Source organism: Epargyreus clarus, unplaced genomic scaffold (assembly GCF_041222505.1).
Source record: "Epargyreus clarus isolate Ecla_fem2 unplaced genomic scaffold, WU_Ecla_fem_2.2 ptg000024l, whole genome shotgun sequence".
In the NCBI taxonomy this organism is placed as follows: Eukaryota; Metazoa; Arthropoda; class Insecta; order Lepidoptera; family Hesperiidae; genus Epargyreus; species Epargyreus clarus.
Window position 1 is genome coordinate 12,997,881 of NW_027332231.1, and position 19,189 is coordinate 13,017,069.

Here is a 19,189-nt window from a genome sequence, read left to right on the forward strand (position 1 = left end):
AGCGGGCATCCACACTCTTTGTGAGATGAAAGTTTTGTATTAAAATATTGACTCTATAAATCTTAATCTTCACTCTATCTATCTTCGCTCTATAGCTCTACGATTAAAGAAGGTGGTAGAACTTCCTTTAGTTCGACTGGTAAGACACCACTGCCAAACCTATTTCTGTCTAATAACAACAGTGTTAAGTGCTGCAATGTTCCGGTTTAAAGGGTGTTGTACGAGAGACATACATATACGAGGCATTCCAAATTAATCCTTAGTAACGCATCCGTGGGTGACTAGATAAGACTAATCTTATCTGGGATTGATGACAAATGTCCATAGGCGATAGTAGGTACACACTATCAAAGGGAGGCATGCTCGTAGGCTACTTCTATATTACCAGCTGACCCAGCAAACGTTGTGTTGCCATATAAATAATAAAATATTAAGGGTGAACAACCTTTGTCTCTTAGGGGTATGAAACATGGATAGTAGACGATTCACAGACCTACTGAATGTGCATATAAAATTTGGTGAAAATCGGTAAAACCGTTTCGGAGGAGTACGGTAACTAACATTGTGACACGAGAATTGTATATATAAGATAAAGCAAATCTGTTTTATCGAGATCTTTAACAGGCGCTTGGCATACTTCTCACACTTCATTAAACGAGTTTACTTTTGTTCGCAGATGATCAGGAGTAATGGAGCGTTAAAGTGATATGAGCGGGTACGAGATTTAGCCATGACTATGGCTTTCCTCTTCGGGGCGTTGGGCGCTTTGGCACTCATAACTCGTACAGGTAAGATCGGTTTAATCCACTGTTCAGCTCAGAGAATTTATTCTTTATGACCTGTACTCTTAGTATGAGTTTTTACAAAAATGACTGTTTTTGTATGTCTTTACGTATTCCCCATACGTTTCCAATCAGTTCTGTTACAGTCCGCTAAGTACTGATTAGAAATGTATGGGCAAATACGTAAATAATTACAAAAACAGTCATTTTTGTAAAAACTCATACTAAGGGTACTGAGAACACAATGGGGTTGATCGCGTCATTTTATAATCTAAGATCCGATGGATTTCTATATTCATGTGTTTGAATTGAAATATAATAAATTAATATAGATTCGGAAGTTTGTCTTACGAACTGTTATTTCAAGGGGAGACTAGTTTTACGGCAATGTAACGCGTTATTGGTACAGAATCTTCTGTCTTATAGATATAGAATCAATCCCCGCTTTCTTATGAAAATTTAAGTTTACGGATGGAACCTTCGTAATAAAACTTTAGAGGCGCCATCGCAATACCTACTCTTTAACCGGCCTGACAGTAGTTAAGTCTACGTAGTTGTAAGTCCATTGCTGCCCCACTGTCGGCCAGTGTCTTATCAAAATAAAAGGGGCTTAGGCTGTTTGTAGTGTCATTTACAGGTTTAACTCTATCGAATATGAATAACAAAACAAGAAACATAGAATCCTAAAAGTAATGTAGAAAGAAATTAGTACGTTAAATTCTCATAAAATAAAATAATTTATACGATTCCGTTGACGTAAGATTACAAGCAATAAAACACGTAATTTCACGCGTCTTTTAAACGAAAACGTAAATAAGGTGAACGGTACAAAACAGGTTGTTTTTTAACAAAACGCAACCGAAAAATATGAGGCTTTTTCACGAAAAAGTGTCTAGAATTTTATTTTTCACCTCATGTTCAGGGCTGCACAAACGACCGCTAGAAATTGAACACGGTAACGTCGCTCGCTTGGAAGGGAATTTATTTTTCGTTAACCGTTAAATATTTTTTGTCACCCCTAAAATGTTAGGATTCATTTTGACGTAATTTTTCGTCTTCGATTAGCTTATTTGGTTTAGTTTAAAGGGTCTGGTTATGTGTTATTTTGTAAATATGTTAAGAAGTTTATTGGTATGTAAGTTATTTATTTTTTTATAATATCGAAAATGAACATGCAGTCCAACTGGTGGTAAGTGGGTACTACTGCACATGGTCATCTGTAATCAATCCCAGATAAGATTAAAGTCCTACCTGAGATCTTATTCGGAACACCTCGTATAAGTATGTTTTACATATACCCTTCAAACCAGAACACAGCGCTTAACAGCGTTATCAGGCAGAAATATTTGTAGCGGGGGTGCCTCCATAATCGAACCACAAAAAGTTCTACAACCTTTAATAATAATAAGTAAAAGATAAATATGGCTATTTATCTTTTACTTATTATTTTACAGTTTTTAAATAATATTAAAACTTGAAAATCATACTTAACTAATCGTGCGTGTTTAATCATATTCCTTTGTGAAGTAAATAAAGCGTGTAATATCAAAACTTGAAAAGTGTATCTATTTATGTAAAGCGAAAAATTTTAAGCTCGTTCTCCATTGTCTATCAACTTTGAATTAAAAAAATTATAATTTAAGGTCATTGCATTAGTAACAAACATTTTTTTCTTTTTCAAGAACTGAAACATTTCAGTAAGTCCGCATAACAATTAATTTGATCACAAGATTCTCATAATCCCGAAGGATTTAAATTTAAATGAGAGACAATGGGAATAAAGGGAATTTAAAAACAACCGCTGCGACGGACGATAGCCGTGAGATCTTGGGAGGCGAGGAATTACGTCCAGTCTGAGGGTTGTGTCTCACTAATGGATGCTAAGCGATAGGATATTAAGCAATTTAGATGTGTGTGATTAGCCGTTGTGGTTCGACAACGGAGGCGCTACCGCACGTATTTCTGCCAATAAAGGCAGTGTTAAGCGCTCTTGTGTTCTGGTTTGAAGGGTGAGGTAAGGGAGACCAAATATTTAGGTAGTGGTGGTAGTGGTAGTGGTAGTGAGGTAATTTTCCAAACCATTCCAGTCCTCAGTATCAACTTATCCGTAGCCAACCTCAGCTTCCTACGTGATCTTACTTGGGGTTGATTCGGCCACTTACCATCAGTTGGATTGCACACATTAAGTACAAGTTGCTGCCGACGGAAATCTGTAATACTTGAATGGAAGGACGGGAGGTCCGCCATAGCCTTGTTACTCGGGAGGACTAAGTTGGGACACAAATTATGTATGACAGATAACCACTACACTGCAATTTCAGAAAGAGACGTAGAAAAAGGCAGAGAAAGATGCTCCCATAAATGAAACTGAAGTTCCGATCTAGTAATCAATTAAGAAAATATTATCGCTGACTATTTACATATTATAAACAGTTATATATCGGGATGATAGCTGCGTACATCCAGTACTATTACTAGTACCACAAGCTATAAGATAATTGTAAAAATAAATTATTGTAATCAATCATTGGTAAATTAAAATATGTCTTACCGAAAAATACTGAATTACAAAACTAGTAGTTTCACTCATAAATCCCTCGCTTTAGTTTCATCGCTCGTAGTGCGACAGGTCAAGAAGGACACGAACTGTGAAATCTTGAAATCCAAGGACTTACGTCCACTTTAATCAAGACTGGTTTCTATTATCCTGTATTACTGTTTCTCCGAATATTTGATGAGATCTCGCTTAGACTTTAAACCTAATCTGAATGAGATACTGCTTTGTCGTCATTCTCATTTAAGAATGAGAATCCCAAATTATATTTTGAAAAAAAAAGACACTTTATAAATCTTGATAGAATTTTAATCTTTTTTTTTTTTATAAAAGTAAGTAACCAACCTCTTAAGGCTATTGCCGCCTATAGACATGGGAATCAATCCCAGATAAGTTTAAATTTCTACGTAAGGTCGACCATGGATGTATTGCTACTCCTTGTTTTTTTACGTGGGAAAACCCTGCATGGATTCCTCTCGATCGCGGTTGCAGCGGTGAGATATGCCGAACTCCTACCGGCTGAACATCACACTGCTCCTCTAGACGTCTTTTCATACTCAGGTCGCCGTTTGTCGGCACCACGGGTACGCCAGTAGCACTCGTCCGCGGTCCCGACGGCGTTTGCCCACATATGTGTTGCTACCCCTGAAGACTAAGTATGAATGTCTCCCTTACCACTCTTAAATATTCTAAAAATCATGTTGAAATTTCCTGCAAGATCATAAACATGCAGTCCATCTGATGTCAGGTTGAAAAAGTGTTGCTATGTTCTTATCCAAAGCATATAATAAAGCAGATATTTACCCAAGGTATTCTCACATAATTCCCAATGGTAGCAATAGATGTCAATCCTAATCTAATCGATTCCAACCCTATTCGATCTTAAGATTAACAACAATTTGTATTAGTTTATAACACATCATCATCATCATCATCAACTACCATTACTGCCACTGCTGGGCACGGGTCTCCTCTCAGAATGATAAGGATGCTGGCCAAGTGCATATTGGTAGACTACACATACCTTTAAAAAACTTGATTTTAAGATTTCTCAGGTATGCAGGTTTCCTCATGCTGTTTTAATTCACTGTTTAAGCAAGTGATCATTAATTTCTAATACGCCATAACTTAGAAAAATCAGAGATTTGAACCTCGTACCGATGGACCAAGAGGCCGAGTTTCTTAACCAGTAGGTTATCCCTTCTTATCTACAGTTTATAACACACCTTTTAGGAACTATCCCATTTATTATGAATCAAATAAATTAAATAGCAAACTGTTGGAATTTTGCAATATTTGAAATGCTTCCATTTACGTTGTCGGATTCGCTGCAATACTATAAAACTCGTTTGATTTGATTACCTTGCTTTGATCGTTCACTTCAATTGCAAAATGGGTTTTTCGTAAAATAATATTCTGTATACTGTTTCCTTTATTTATAACTTTCAGCCCACAGAAGGTTGATTATGTTTATTATCAATTAATTCATCATCATCTATAGGCAATGATAGTATAGTGATTAAAAGTCAGTCTCTCAATTTGAAGTCGATATCCGAAGTTCCTTCGGTCGGAAGTTTCAGAACAGTTCTTGGAGGCATATTAAATTCACCAATTCGCATTTGGCCACCACGATGGATCATATCCTAAACTCTTATACTGTAAGAAAACGCTCGTGCCCACCAATGGGACAAATTTTAGGATGACGTCATTTTATGATGACACATATTTCTTCTTGAATGAAAAGGTTTTTGGTAATCGTCCACTGACACTGACTTTGGTAATAGTCGCGCTATCAGAGTGTGCGAATCAGTAAATTACACACACAATCGCAGACTGCTTTTAAGCTTTTAACTCTCCGACATGTAAGTTTCCTCATGATTTTCACCGTTAAAGTTAAACATTTAAAGTCAAGTCACTTCGAAAAATCAGTGGTGTGTAGGTAAAATTCCCGATTTCACACATGTAATAATCTTATATATAAAATTCGTGTCACAATGTTAGTTACCGTACCTACTCCTCCGAAACGGCTTTACCGATTTTCACCAAATTTTATATGCATATTCAGTAGGTCTGAACATCAGCTAGTATCTTTTCATACCCCTAAATGATAAGGGTTCTTCACCCTTAACATATTTTTATTTATATGGCAACACAACGTTTGCCGGGTCAGTTAGTATTATTATGTAATTATAATTTAATATAAATTCATAATAAGGCAATTTACACACAAGAGTGCCTTCCGTCTTTATTATCGTGCATTCACCCATACGTAGTTAATTCTGTACGTTCAACCCGTATAGTCCTCTGTGGGGTTTTGGTTAATTGAGCGAAACAATTTCATCATTAATGCTGACCAGACTCCCAAATGGTCTAAGTTACGTCCTAAATTTAGGTAATTAGTGTTTTCTCCGCTATAAATCGCAAGTCATGAAGGCAATCTGTTATGAATTAGGAACCTTTATTTAATTAACCCTAGTACATCTATGAAGCGTAGACGTTTTCACACTATAATTAACTATTCAATACCAGATGCTACGTATCTTACGGGTCATTAGAATTTGAGATAAAGCTTGACCCCTCTGTACTACGCCCCGCCATATACGCGGGAGATCAATAAAAATGGTCTTTATGATTTTTTCACAAGAATTCACCGAGTAACTAGAGGCCTAGAGGCCAATTATAAGTCGAGCCCCTATTATTTATTTGTTTATGTCTTTTTTTTTCATTTTTTTTATTTTTCATCTTTGTATTTTTATATAAAAAAATTGTACTGTGTGCTGCAATTGTCTTGAATAAATTATGTTATATGATATTATTATTATAATTTCAATTATATCATATTTTGAGTGGTAATTTCTAATGAACAAAAAATTATAATGATGGATCAAGTACGAGTCGAAGTCGTACACGAAATGTTCCGTACAATCAAACTTTCGGCGGCTTTTTAATAGGGTTCCGTTTTCGACCTTTAATAGAAAAGTAACTTTTAAAGAAACGAGTTTGATTACCATCAATTCACAAGAGGCAGGTTAATGCGGACCAAGTCGCGGGTAAAGCCTTTCAAAATAAAAGAGATGAATCCAAAAATAGCTGCCCTCTAACTTTATTGTGAGTGAATATTTATGTCATTGATTTTATACGGACCGCCGCTGTCGTGAATATTAATAAAATAAATTGCTCATAAAATTTCGTATTCCGTTTGCACTCATCCGGTGGAGTTTTTTATTCCGTTACGTGAACAAACGTCCTGCCTAATCTTTATTTTTATTGCGTTAAAATTTCTTTTTTATGTACGTTATTTTACGGTTTTGTCATTGAAGATTCCGTGGATTCTTACGGCTTGGACGGTATTTTCGGGATGTTTCCTGGTTTGAAGTTAGAATGGTTTGGTAAAACATATAAAGACGCGTTTAATAAAATGAAACGCATTTTGTACGCTAGTAAAATTCTTTGATTCATAGCAGAAAGAGGTAGAACCCTCTGTGGTTCGACTTCAGCGGCACTACCGCCACACCTATTTCTGCTTCATAATAGCAGTATTAAACGCAGCTGTGTTCTAGTTTGAAGGCTGTGGTTAGGGATACATACTTTTCTCAGACTTTGAGGTTAGTCTCAGGGGTAGCGTCACATCTGTGGCCGAATATAGGTAGGTAAATAGGTAGGAATATCTAAACCTATCTGGGGTTGATCACAGATGTGGGCGGCAGTAGCCACTTACCGTCAGTTGGACTGCGTACTCGTGTGCTACTCCTATATTATAAAAACTGATAAAGGGAAACGTTGTGAGTGGCTCAAATTACTAAATAATTTCATTTAAGGTATATGAAGTTCTTCAACTCTCACTTAGTCAGCGTGATAAACTGTGGCTAATAATCTTTGTTGAATTAGGATCCGTGCGTGTGTTTAGGTATGGGACATTATAATGGATTAATTATGACAATGATGATGCAATATGTTGCAAGTAATTTAGTAGTCAGTAATTTTGTAGAAACATCAGGTATAAAAGATGTTGCAGTTATGACACTGACAATGCCCATTGAACATAAACATGTAGATTTAGAAGTCATATTGGGAGTAGAAGTACATAATACCCTTTTTGATACAAATTATTTGTTCCCAGGTTGTACAGACAATACAAACGGCGTAGGCCACGATGGGGTCCCGGAGCTGGACTATACCGACGTGGACCTGGGCCTCACGCAGCGAGGGCCTCGGTTCGACGTGGCCTACTCTAAGAACGTGACAGCATTGGTCGGCAAGACCGCGCAGTTGAACTGCAGGGTCCATGACCTTGGGAATAGGACGGTGAGTTTTGTTTTTGGGTTAAAAACGGTTGTAAGGAAGGTAATGTATAAAACTATTACTTCACTAGCAAAGTTCTTATCCAATCCATCCAAATCCATATGGTTACAATAGGTAGTATAATTTATAAAAGGGAAAAAAATTCGAAATTTTCTGTAAGGCAGTCTAACCTTAAATAAATAATTAATTCTCTATAATTTCTCAAATATGACAAAAATTATAACAAAAGTGAAATGAATGAAAGAAATAATGAATGAAATCTAAATGTTTCATAGGGCGATGAGATGACAGAACCACGTATTCGTGTCGTTGGAATAGAGCAAAGAGGAAAAGGGAAATTTTTGACCGCTGCGACGAAATTCCCCGCACATGCAGTGCTCGAAGAATGTCATGTCCGACTAGATTCAAAATTTTGTTGAACTTTGTAGGGAGACTGAATCATGCAGTGAATGCAAAAAAGAAATAAATATACCACACTAGTAGATTGAATTCTATAAAAGTTTCGGAGAGCACTTAGAAATATTAGTCCCATTTATTATTGAATGGTTACTACTCTATACCTTCTTCCATTTTCCACAAGAGTAACGCGATGGACAATGTTCTTGTCCTCCACCAATTGGAAGAGTCACACTCAGCACTGTCGAACACAAGACATCAGACTCATACTTTACGAATAGCACATCTTAAGTTACTATTTGGACTTGTTCCTATAATTATAAGTATTTAATTGGAAGGGAGATAAGAGATTTGTAACAAGGAAAATAAATCACATAGGGTCATCTGACTATACGTGTCGATAAATTCAAAATAGAGAAGTGGAACAAAGAAAGAAAAGGAAAAGTAAAGATATCTTTGACCGCTTCAACTGAACACTGCAAATCTGCAGTGCACGAAAATTTACGACGAATTTCAAATCCGACTGAACGATTGAAATTTTTAGCCCGCTTTAGACTGTCCGTCGAAAGATTTGCATTTCACTGGTACACGATTTTGAAAATTGGGAACCGTAGTTTCGATAAATCAATACATTTTTAGAGGAGTAGGTGAATTTTGGGATTGAAGAGTACTTATATATATTGATGATTAATAAAAAGGTTTTCGAGTTATGACCTGATAGATTGATGACATGGACCAGATAGACGGATGGCCTTAAAATGATAGTGCAAAACGTTTAATTTTAAAAAGCACAACTGTACTTGATGGTGCAACTTGGCTAGCGCAAAGAGTGCACTTAGGAGCCGACTATGTTTAGCAACGAACCTCAAAGGGCTAGATTAAATCAGAGGAGAAAAGAACGAAATACGAGTATTACGAGAACTTATTTACTTATTATACGAGTTTACTATATAGTCACAACTACAATCAAAAAACTAAGTCTCACGTGAATTTTGCCTTGAAATATACCTAAAACAATGAACCCAAAAAATAACACTTTACTCATAGCTTCCATTAGATTCCTTTTAACCCAGATGTAATGCATATTGTATAAAGAAAATCAAATGAGCTCCGTTTTAATCTCTCTCTCTATTTTTTCTCTCGCTCTAGTATCTATTTTCTCTTTTTCTCTCTAGAATCGATCCCACAATCCTCTGCCAGACCAAAGCTCCGAACACTGAACGTTCCCAACAAAAACATCTCCCAAACAAATTATAGCGGATAGTAGGTCGGTAAAAACGAAAAACAAGAGGTAGAAGAGGTAAAAGAGTTATTTATTTACACAACACACAGCGACAGTTTAACGGTGGTTAGTTTAATGGTGTTCACTACACAAAAGGCAACGGATAACGGAAACTTTATTTTACAATACACTCGTGAGAGACACTACGCGTGTGCGCGCTTCAAGGATTCGTCGGCCACACTGGGTGCGCGCGCGCTTTTTTCCCGCCCCGCGCCGTCCCTTCGCGCGGGAAAACGGCGTGGTGTTACCAACATTACGGGTACTCTATTATTTATGAATTATTACACATATATACCTACATTTACAATATTAAATATTATACTTATTTTAATTTTATTTTATTTATTTTATATAAGGTATCTCGCCAGGCGAGCCGTTTTAACTGTCGTTAACATTCTGCCCCTCAGTGTCGTGACTACGACACTCATTACGAAATAATAACGCTAAACGCGAAGCTGGACGCTTCTTAACCCCTGTTTTGGTTTTAACATCCGCGACTCTAACGCTACCATCAGCTCCGGGATAAACTTTTACGATTATGCCCTTAGGCCAAACATTGCGTGGAGAGGTAGAGTCAACGACCACCACGACATCTCCAACTCTTAATTGGTCGCCCTCGCGATACCATTTACTTCGTGGCACTAAGGTAGGTAAGACCTCTTTCAGCCACCGTGACCAAAAGAGGTCTGCCAAACGTTGGGCAAAACGCCATTGCTTTCGCAGGAACTCGTCACTGCCATCGAAGACTCCTAATTGAGGTAGGTTTGAAGAAGAACCTAACAAAAAATGATTAGGCGTTAAAGATTCTGGGTCCCGCGGGTCTACAGAAACGTGAGTTAAAGGTCTGCTATTTATCATACTTTCGACTTCACACAGGAAAGTATTCAACGTCTCCTCTTTAGGTGCCCGTTGTTTTAACACAACTCTTAAGGCCGTCTTGACGCTTCGTATAAGCCGTTCCCAGGCGCCCCCCATATGCGGACTGCCAGGAGGTATAAATTTCCACTGTACTCCTTTATTAAGTGCTTCAGATATTAAGCTTTGTTGATTAGAAACCACCTCTTGATACGCTTTTTTCAACTCGGTATTAGCTCCACGAAGGTTAGTTCCATTGTCGGAGAACACAGTGTGGGGCCATCCTCTACGAGCGGCCATTCGGCGCAGCGCCATGATGAGAGAATCCGTCGTGAGGGAAGATACTACTTCTAAGTGTACAGCTCGCACGGTTAAACACGTAAAAAGAACGCCGTACCGGTGATGCCTTTGACGGCCTACTGCTACTTCTATAGGGCCAAACAAATCCACACCACACATTGTGAACGGTCTCTGACGTTGAGTCAACCTGCACTCTGGTAAATCGCCAAGGCGTGGTGGTCTGGGAGAAGCTCTTTTGAACTGACATATCAAACACTGTCTGGCAACAGATCTGATTGTGGGCCGCAATTTAAGCAGCCAATACTTTTGACGCATTTCGTTAACTACCATCTCGTTACCCGAATGGCTTGCATTCACATGGAAATGCTTTACTATAAGTCGAGCTATATAGTCTTTGCCATCCAAAATTATGGGTTGCTTGGTTAACTGGTCTACACCTTGCGCATTTTCAATTCGCCCGCCTACACGCAAAATATTATTTTCATCTATTATTGGAGTAAGTGTTCGCAAACGACTGTCGCGGTAAATTTCTTGTTTACACGTTAATAAATTTATTTCCGTTTGAAAAGATTGTGATTGCAAATAACGCAACAACAATATTTCGGCTTCACGCATTAAATCCGCGTTAATTCCGTTAATAGATTTATTTTTAAATTTTTCAACACTCAGTAAAACGGTAGCGGTAGCACGCAGTAACCGCAGCCAGCTGGAGAACCGGCTCGGGTCCGGCACAGGTAAGTCGCATCTTTTATTACTTTGAATTACAGTATTTACTTTTTCTAATATTTCATTACTAATATTGTTTTTTATTTCAGGTTGTTGCGGCCAGCAGGAGGATTGCTGATGTAAGAACGGAGGTCCGGAAAACCACACCGAATCGCTAGTCAATACGTAGTTGCTACTTTTGGTTGCTAGGTCCGCTACGTTGGAGCCGGTAGGGACATAATGCCACTGGTTTGTTCTACTGTACTCGTCGATTTCCCCAAGTCTGTTAGCAATAAAAACTTTATAAGTTCTACACTGGTTTTTTATCCAATATAACACTGTTGTTGAATCAGTCCAATAATATATTGAAGTTGGACGTAAACGATGCTCCCTTTTAATGCTCTCCGCTAATTTGCATGCCAATACTGCGCCTTGCAGTTCGAGTCGCGGTATAGAAACCGACTTCGTAGGAGTAACTTTGCATTTGCTAGCGATGAACGCGACTCTAACGCATCCATCGACAGTTTGTTTGCGCCAATACGCGACGGCTGCATACGCACTCGGCGATGCATCGCAAAATATGTGAAGCTCATACACTGACTCGCTGTCGCTTGTATTCATAGTATCGCCGCGGAAGTACCACCGCGGTATTCTAATATTATTAATTTCTTTAGCCTGTCCTATCCATTTCTTAAACAAATCATAAAGATCTTTATCAAGTTCGTCATCCCATTGAATGTTTTTCTTCCACGTTTCGCGTATAAGAATTTTTCCATTGACAGTAAATGGTGCTAAGTATCCGTGAATATCAAAGATGGACATTACTATACTCAATGTTTCACGTTTCGTTGGTATCCTTTTAAATAACAAAATATCTTGAACTATACGTTTAAATGACAAGTCGAACGCTAACATATCGTCACTCGGGAACCATAGCAGTCCCAGTGTCCGTTCCGGTTGATTGTCAATATTGAACCTTATGGCTTTGTCGTTAAGAGTATCTTTAGGAATATCCGATAATACTGAAGGCTCATTGGTTAACCATCCGTGCATTTCAAATCCGCCTTGTTTTTGAATAAATGAAATATCTTTAATAATTTTTGAAGTAACACTTTTATCCGAAAAACTATCAATATAATCATCCATGTATTGGTTGTTTTGTATCGCGTGAACAGCGTCTGGCATTTGATCCTGGAAACGAGAGGCGTTTTTGGTCTGGTTGATGTACTGAGCTACAAACGGCGAGCAATTAGCCCCAAAGATAAGTGATGTCATAGCGTATTTATTTACTATATCACTATCCTTCTCTTTCCATAAAAATCTTAATGCATGTTGGTCATCACTTTGAATTTTAATACGTAAAAACATATCTTTTATGTCGCCTATTACGCCTATCGAATGTTCGCGAAATCTAAACATTATTCCGTACAAAGAATTTAATAAATCGGGCCCCTGAAGTAAAAAATCGTTGAGTGAAAAATCGTTGCATTTAGCAGCTGCGTCAAACACTAATCTTAACTTGTTTTTGTTCGGGTTATCGACCCCGAAATGCGGCAAATACCATATGCGCTTAGATACTAAGTCAGTACATTCGGCATCACTAAGTTTTCTCGCATAATTATTTACAAGTAAATGATTAATACGATCCCGGTACCGCAATTCAAACTCCGAATCAGATAACATTTTACGTTCGATGGATTTAAGTCTTTTTAAAGCTGTAGGATAAGAGTCCGGCATCACAGAAAAATCGCCCTTCCACGGAAGACCCACGGTCCATTGTCCGTTAATTAATTTCGCCGAGTCGTTAAGAATTTGTATAGCTTTCAACTCGTCAACATTTTCGCGCGGTTTACTACAGATTCCAATTGAATCGAGTGAAAAAGAAAGACGTATTAATTCATGCAAATTATCATTATTATTATTATGTGTATCCGCACTGTAAGTATATAGACACGGTGAGTGTTCCGTAGAAGCGTCGTTTGTTACAGAGTAGGGTGTTGCGTTCGCATCTACATTCTCCGAATTCGGAACTAAACCTCGGAGCGTGCGGCCGCGGCCACTGCGCCACAGGCGCTTGTCGCTGCGTTGCCGCGTTCGCGTAGGTACCTGGCGTAAGGCCCCGTGCACACACCAACCTAATAATGTTTGCGTAATAAACGGCCCACCTGTCTTATACCTTTTACATACAATTGGCGCAATTAAATCGTAATTATCTTGACCTATTAACAATGTAGGTTTTACTACAGTGTTACAATCATAATTAACATTAGGCATACACTCAAAGTTTTTAAAGTTTATATCACTAGTAAACTGCACAGGTAAGTTTAATTCTTTTAATTTTCGAGCACGTAATTTAAATTTATTTCCATCACTGTTACTAATGTCAAAGTTTAATATTTCAGTTTTACATACCAACTCGCCGGAGTCCCACGCGCTAGTCGCACGCAAGGTAACACTCTCACCGTGTAGTCCAGCCTTATCTGCGATGTCAGCTGATATGAGGCTCACCGTTGCACCGTCGTCTAGCAGCGCGTAAGTATTAATATTTTGTTTGGGTCCAAATACGGTAACTGGCACTATTTTAAGGTAAATTTTTTGCGAGTTATTTGTTTTATTTTCTGTTTTAGGTACACTTAGTTCGGAACACTGTGGCGCGGTCGCGTGGGCAACGAGTTCTCGGTCACGTTCGGGACACTGGGCATCGTTGACCGGCGCGGTTGGTTCTTGGCGCGTCGCTCCTGTCCTCGTCCAGTGCAGCAACCGATGATGGGGTCCACCACACGAATCGATGTCGCAGTTTTCCGCCGTACACGTTGTATGCTCTTCGTGACGAGCTCCCAAACATTTAAAACAGAGTTTATTTAAGCGCACGTATCGCCATCGGTCTTTACGCAGGGCACGCTTGAATTTCACGCATTCCATCAGCTTGTGGCTATATCGTCGGCAGAAATTACACTTATTAGGGCTATCACTGGCGTCTGCACATGCTACAACAGGGTGATGATGCTGATATTTGATGTTATGTGTAGTGTAAGGTTTTATTCTAGTATCACTTTGGTAGTAAATGTGACTGACTCCCGCCGCTGCCACTTTCTGTGCTTCTTCGTAAAGGAAGGCGCTCAATAGTTCCAGCTTCGGGATATCTTCTTTGTGATATGCATATTCAGCCCACTTAGTAATTAAAAGGGTGGGCAGCTTCGATGTTATAATGGCTAACAATTGCGGGCTTCTTAAATAATCCAGCTGTTGAAGCATGCGAGTAGCTGTGACACAATTTTTAATTTTTATTGCAAAATTTACAATTTCATTATGGTAAGATTGTGGCAACGGTTGCAATTTTCTTAATTGCAAAGTTATTTTTTGCATAATAATTTCCGGCCTACCAAATCTTAATTCCAGAGTTTCTATTACCTCTTTAGGCGCAGTGGCGCTCATCAATAAAGAAGATGTGGCTTCTTTTGCTTCACCACGTAAGCACTTACGTAATCGCCATAAGTTTTCGGTGTCATTGTATTTACACAGACGTGTCGATGACTCAAAGGCTTCTTTAAATTGTAGCCACTCGAGGGGATCTCCTGCGTACAAGGGTAGATCTTTGGACGTCGCTAGCCTCGAAAGGAGCTCCTGGTTATTGTTGTTTGGTGAGGATGCGCTGACAACAGCATCCTTTATAGCCTTGGTTAGCTCCGCCATGGCACATTGGGTGTCCATGCCTGCGTGATCCATGAGCTGCCTATCAGGTAAGGAACCTGGAGCAGCTGCCGACTCCAACCAATCTTGCACTCTTTCATGAGACGTATCACTGTCTCGTATTGATGCCGAGTCTAACATCGCCAAATCGGCTGCGAGTTTTTTCTCCAATAACTCTTTTTCTATTTTCGCCTTTCTTAAAGCGATCTGTGCTGCTGCTTCTGTTTCAGCTTCTTTTAATTCGATTTCAGCTCTTGATTTCGCTGCTTCGAATTCTAGTTGCCGCGCCGCCGCCAACGAAGCGAACGAAGCGCGGGAAATACTTCGTGTGGCGCGTCCTTGCGCGGCGCGTGTACCAATATGGCCGCTATCCGACTGAACTCTTTTCATTTGTTCTTCTTCTTTTGCCATTTCCCCCATCTTCTTCGTTTGTGCGCGCGTCACTATAGTTCGCGGCGGCGTTCGAGGTAATGGCATGCTTCTTCTTGTTTCAGTTTCGATCCGGCACGATGGACCACTTCCATATAGCGGATAGTAGGTCGGTAAAAACGAAAAACAAGAGGTAGAAGAGGTAAAAGAGTTATTTATTTACACAACACACAGCGACAGTTTAACGGTGGTTAGTTTAATGGTGTTCACTACACAAAAGGCAACGGATAACGGAAACTTTATTTTACAATACACTCGTGAGAGACACTACGCGTGTGCGCGCTTCAAGGATTCGTCGGCCACACTGGGTGCGCGCGCGCTTTTTTCCCGCCCCGCGCCGTCCCTTCGCGCGGGAAAACGGCGTGGTGTTACCAACATTACGGGTACTCTATTATTTATGAATTATTACACATATATACCTACATTTACAATATTAAATATTATACTTATTTTAATTTTATTTTATTTATTTTATATAAGGTATCTCGCCAGGCGAGCCGTTTTAACTGTCGTTAACACAAATCCTCCTCTCCTCATAATAAAATATTACTTTGTATCACTAAAGAAGCTTTTAGCTAGTCCTTCAATACTTAATCCGTCAGACCCATTTGGATTGGGGTCCGATTGAAATGAATTTATTCTTTCATCCCTAATCCGCTTACGGGGTGTGACTCGGGGTTTATCGCACAAACACCTTTTATGTTTCCAAAAAATAATTAGGGAGCCCTTATTTGTTCGGCACCAACTCATTTTTTTAAATAGACTCTTTGAGCTAAAAAAAACATTTTGTATTTTGAAAATGTAATTCAAAATGTTCAGGGGTCTGCAGATATATTGACCAGTTTAATAAAAAATAATACATTACTTTTCATGTTGACAATGTTTTGCCAAACTTGATTTTATATCATTCCACTTTTAGATTACCTAGAAATAATAAAAAAGCATCATTTTCTTTTATATTTTCCTTTCATTTCCTATTTAGCTCATTTACTGGATAAATTTTCAAAAAATATAATTGACTCCTCATCAAAAAAATGTAAAAAAATTCGTACTATTATCAAACATTTAACTTGTGTGTAATTTGTCAATCTAAGTTTTATTACTAAATAATTACTTTTCGTAGGTTTCATGGATAAGGCATCGTGACATACATCTCCTGACGTCAGGAAGGATGACGTATACTTCGGATCAGAGGTTTATCAGCGTCCACAACCCTCACACAGAGGACTGGATATTAAAGGTAAAAGAGACAGAAAAGAAGAGAGATTGGTAGTGAGAAAGAATCATATTAAAGGCTAATATATAATTTTGTACTATTAAAGGTTCTGTTTCGCTTATGTGAAAAGAAGAAGACGAATATTAAAATAATAGTAATAATCTTAAAACTAATTATAATATAAATTACTTCAAATAGTTCAAAAATTATTTCAAAGTTTAGTTCAGAATAAAGTGAAAAGTACAGTACAATAATTATTATAGCTATAAGTATCCAAGAACATATGTCTATGTCAACAACAACATATTATTATACTCAGTACCCAAAACCGCACCAAAGACCAATGCAGGAGAAACGTTGATACTGGACATATTGGTAGCAGAACACACAATATCCCGATATTACGTTAATTAAAGAAATAGTTCGAATATTCAGTTTGGAGTTGTGGAGGCCGTGTCGTCTGTTAGTAGAAACGGGTTGTTTGTTATGGATCCCGAATCACCTGAGATAGTAAGCGAGTGCGAATTTCGGCTTTCGGAAATTTGACAAACAATTTCAGACAAAAGGAGACACATATGCTTTGATAATGTTTAGTTCAGACAAATTACAATAAGTAAGTCATTGTAATAAGTTGTTATTAAATCCTGTAGAAATAGAATCAAAGCCCACTACTGAGCTTGGATCGTCTAAATATTATGACAATAATCCCCTGTGTTGACTGACAGCCAATCGGTATACCTCTCCCATTTCAGAATATTTGAAATGGGCTCTTAGATATGTAGGATATATTGAGCTACAACACTATTTATTAATTCCTTTGAAATCAGACCGTATCTAGATCCCCAGTGAATAAATCTTAAATGTATGTGTAGAATCATGTATAAATGTAAGTTTTAATCCAATAATATCCAACTAATAGGGAGTGGAAACTTCCAAACAGCTTAAAACTGAAAACTAAATTCAAAATTCAATCACCGCATCACTCAGTTGGCATCGAACCAGAAAAGACCATTTCGAATGGTTTACACCGCTGTTATTTACACGTTCAGCGCGGCCAAGTGCTGTGCACAGCCATTAATGAACATAAAACATCCACAGATAAGGTTCCCGCAACGCCGAGACTCCGGCATCTACGAGTGCCAAGTGGGGACAACGCCACCTATTGGACACCGGATGTACCTCTCTGTCGTCGGTAAATTATTTTACTACCTACTCGTACCAGCCTTGGGTTACACAATAGGTTGACTAACGCATGGTTACGAAATACGGGGATACTAACTTGAGGTCTTCTTTGGTTACTATGTTATAGTCCGCGCCAAACTGATAGTCCGCTCTGAAGTTGTTGCAAACAGTACACCTGTCATACAATTTGTTATGGCGATGCGATTCATTTTTATATTCAAAGCGGACTAGCAGTTTTACGCGGACTACACCTTACTACTATGACTGTGTAACTTAATCTTCGCAGTATACTTAATCTAATACCTACTAAACAAGAGTTAAAATTTAAATGCTTCAACAATTTGCTCAGAAGATTTTTTTAGTCTAAATGTAACTACCAAGATATAAATGTTACATGGTAAGCCTAAAATCATTTATTATTCCCATCATTATTTCGTGACAACTTTATTTCTACCTGTTTTCATATAAAGTATATTGACTAACTACATTATTAAGGTTGTAAAATATAAGGACCATGAATACATTATGAGGGAAAAACTTGTAAAAGTAATTATACGGAAAAAGTTAATGACATGTTATTTGGGAACTTGCCAAGTTAGAAATTAGTGAGTAGTACAAGAAAAATTAAACGTTAATTACTAATTTAACGTGCTATAACTTAAATAGCTTATGCTAAAATACTTCCTAATAGTTCAATAAAAAAATAGAAATGAGATCGGTACATTTAAACAAGAATAACATCAAAAGTACTTAGCCTTTTATTTTCTTTCTTCAACATCCAAAGAAATGCAGATATTGAATTAGAGACGATTCATTTTTATTACATATTTTTTATAATAAAAGAGTAGCATACGAGCATGCAGTTCACTTAATGATAAATATCTACTACCCTATGAACATCTGTTATCAACCCCAGATAATAGTTCTAATTAAGGTCGGCCACAGAGGCGTTACTACCCCTGATGACTAAGTTGGAACGCCTCGGATAAATATGTCCCTTATTAAACTTTAAATCGGAACATAGAAACGGAATATTCCTCTTATTTAACAGAAAAAAGTGTGGAAGGTATCTTCGAATCTGAACCACAAACGGTCCTACCACCTTCAAATACCAACTTCAGTTTGTATAAGAACAATAAACGGAACTCTAATTAAGAAAATCAACAGACTGCTCTAACCGACACAATCTGGATTATTTGGCGAAGTCCTTAATCGTTTTAAAGATAAGCTACTTGGCTTAATCCGGAGCTGAAAGCTTTAAAACATAATCCCTGACTTCCGATCGACAAATATTTCCCGATGTCTTGTTTTGGGGTGAACACGTGTTGCGAGTTTATTGCTGTTTTATCTCTTAATAAGCTTTCATCTCCTATTAAGTCCCCTTAGGGGATTGACTTCCAAAAACCCTTTTAAGTCCTCACTTACGTTTTATATGCGTTTGGACCGATTACTTTAAGCTGTGTATTTTTTGTCAGTCCGAGATTTATTAGCTATAC

At 38.0% G+C, this 19,189-nt stretch overlaps 1 protein-coding gene across 3 annotated transcripts in view; it reads left to right on the forward strand.

The window, feature by feature from the left end:
- Window positions 1–19,189, forward strand: part of LOC140752099 (zwei Ig domain protein zig-8-like) — a 265,041-nt gene that overhangs the window by 233,806 nt on the left and 12,046 nt on the right. For all 3 annotated transcript variants that reach the window (XM_073086268.1, XM_073086267.1, XM_073086269.1), the window contains 4 exons: window positions 677–788; window positions 7,457–7,641; window positions 16,419–16,535; window positions 17,610–17,703. In XM_073086268.1, coding sequence (XP_072942369.1) covers window positions 731–788; window positions 7,457–7,641; window positions 16,419–16,535; window positions 17,610–17,703 — 454 coding nt within the window. In that variant the 5' untranslated portion in view covers window positions 677–730. The remainder of the gene's footprint in view (window positions 1–676; window positions 789–7,456; window positions 7,642–16,418; window positions 16,536–17,609; window positions 17,704–19,189) is intronic.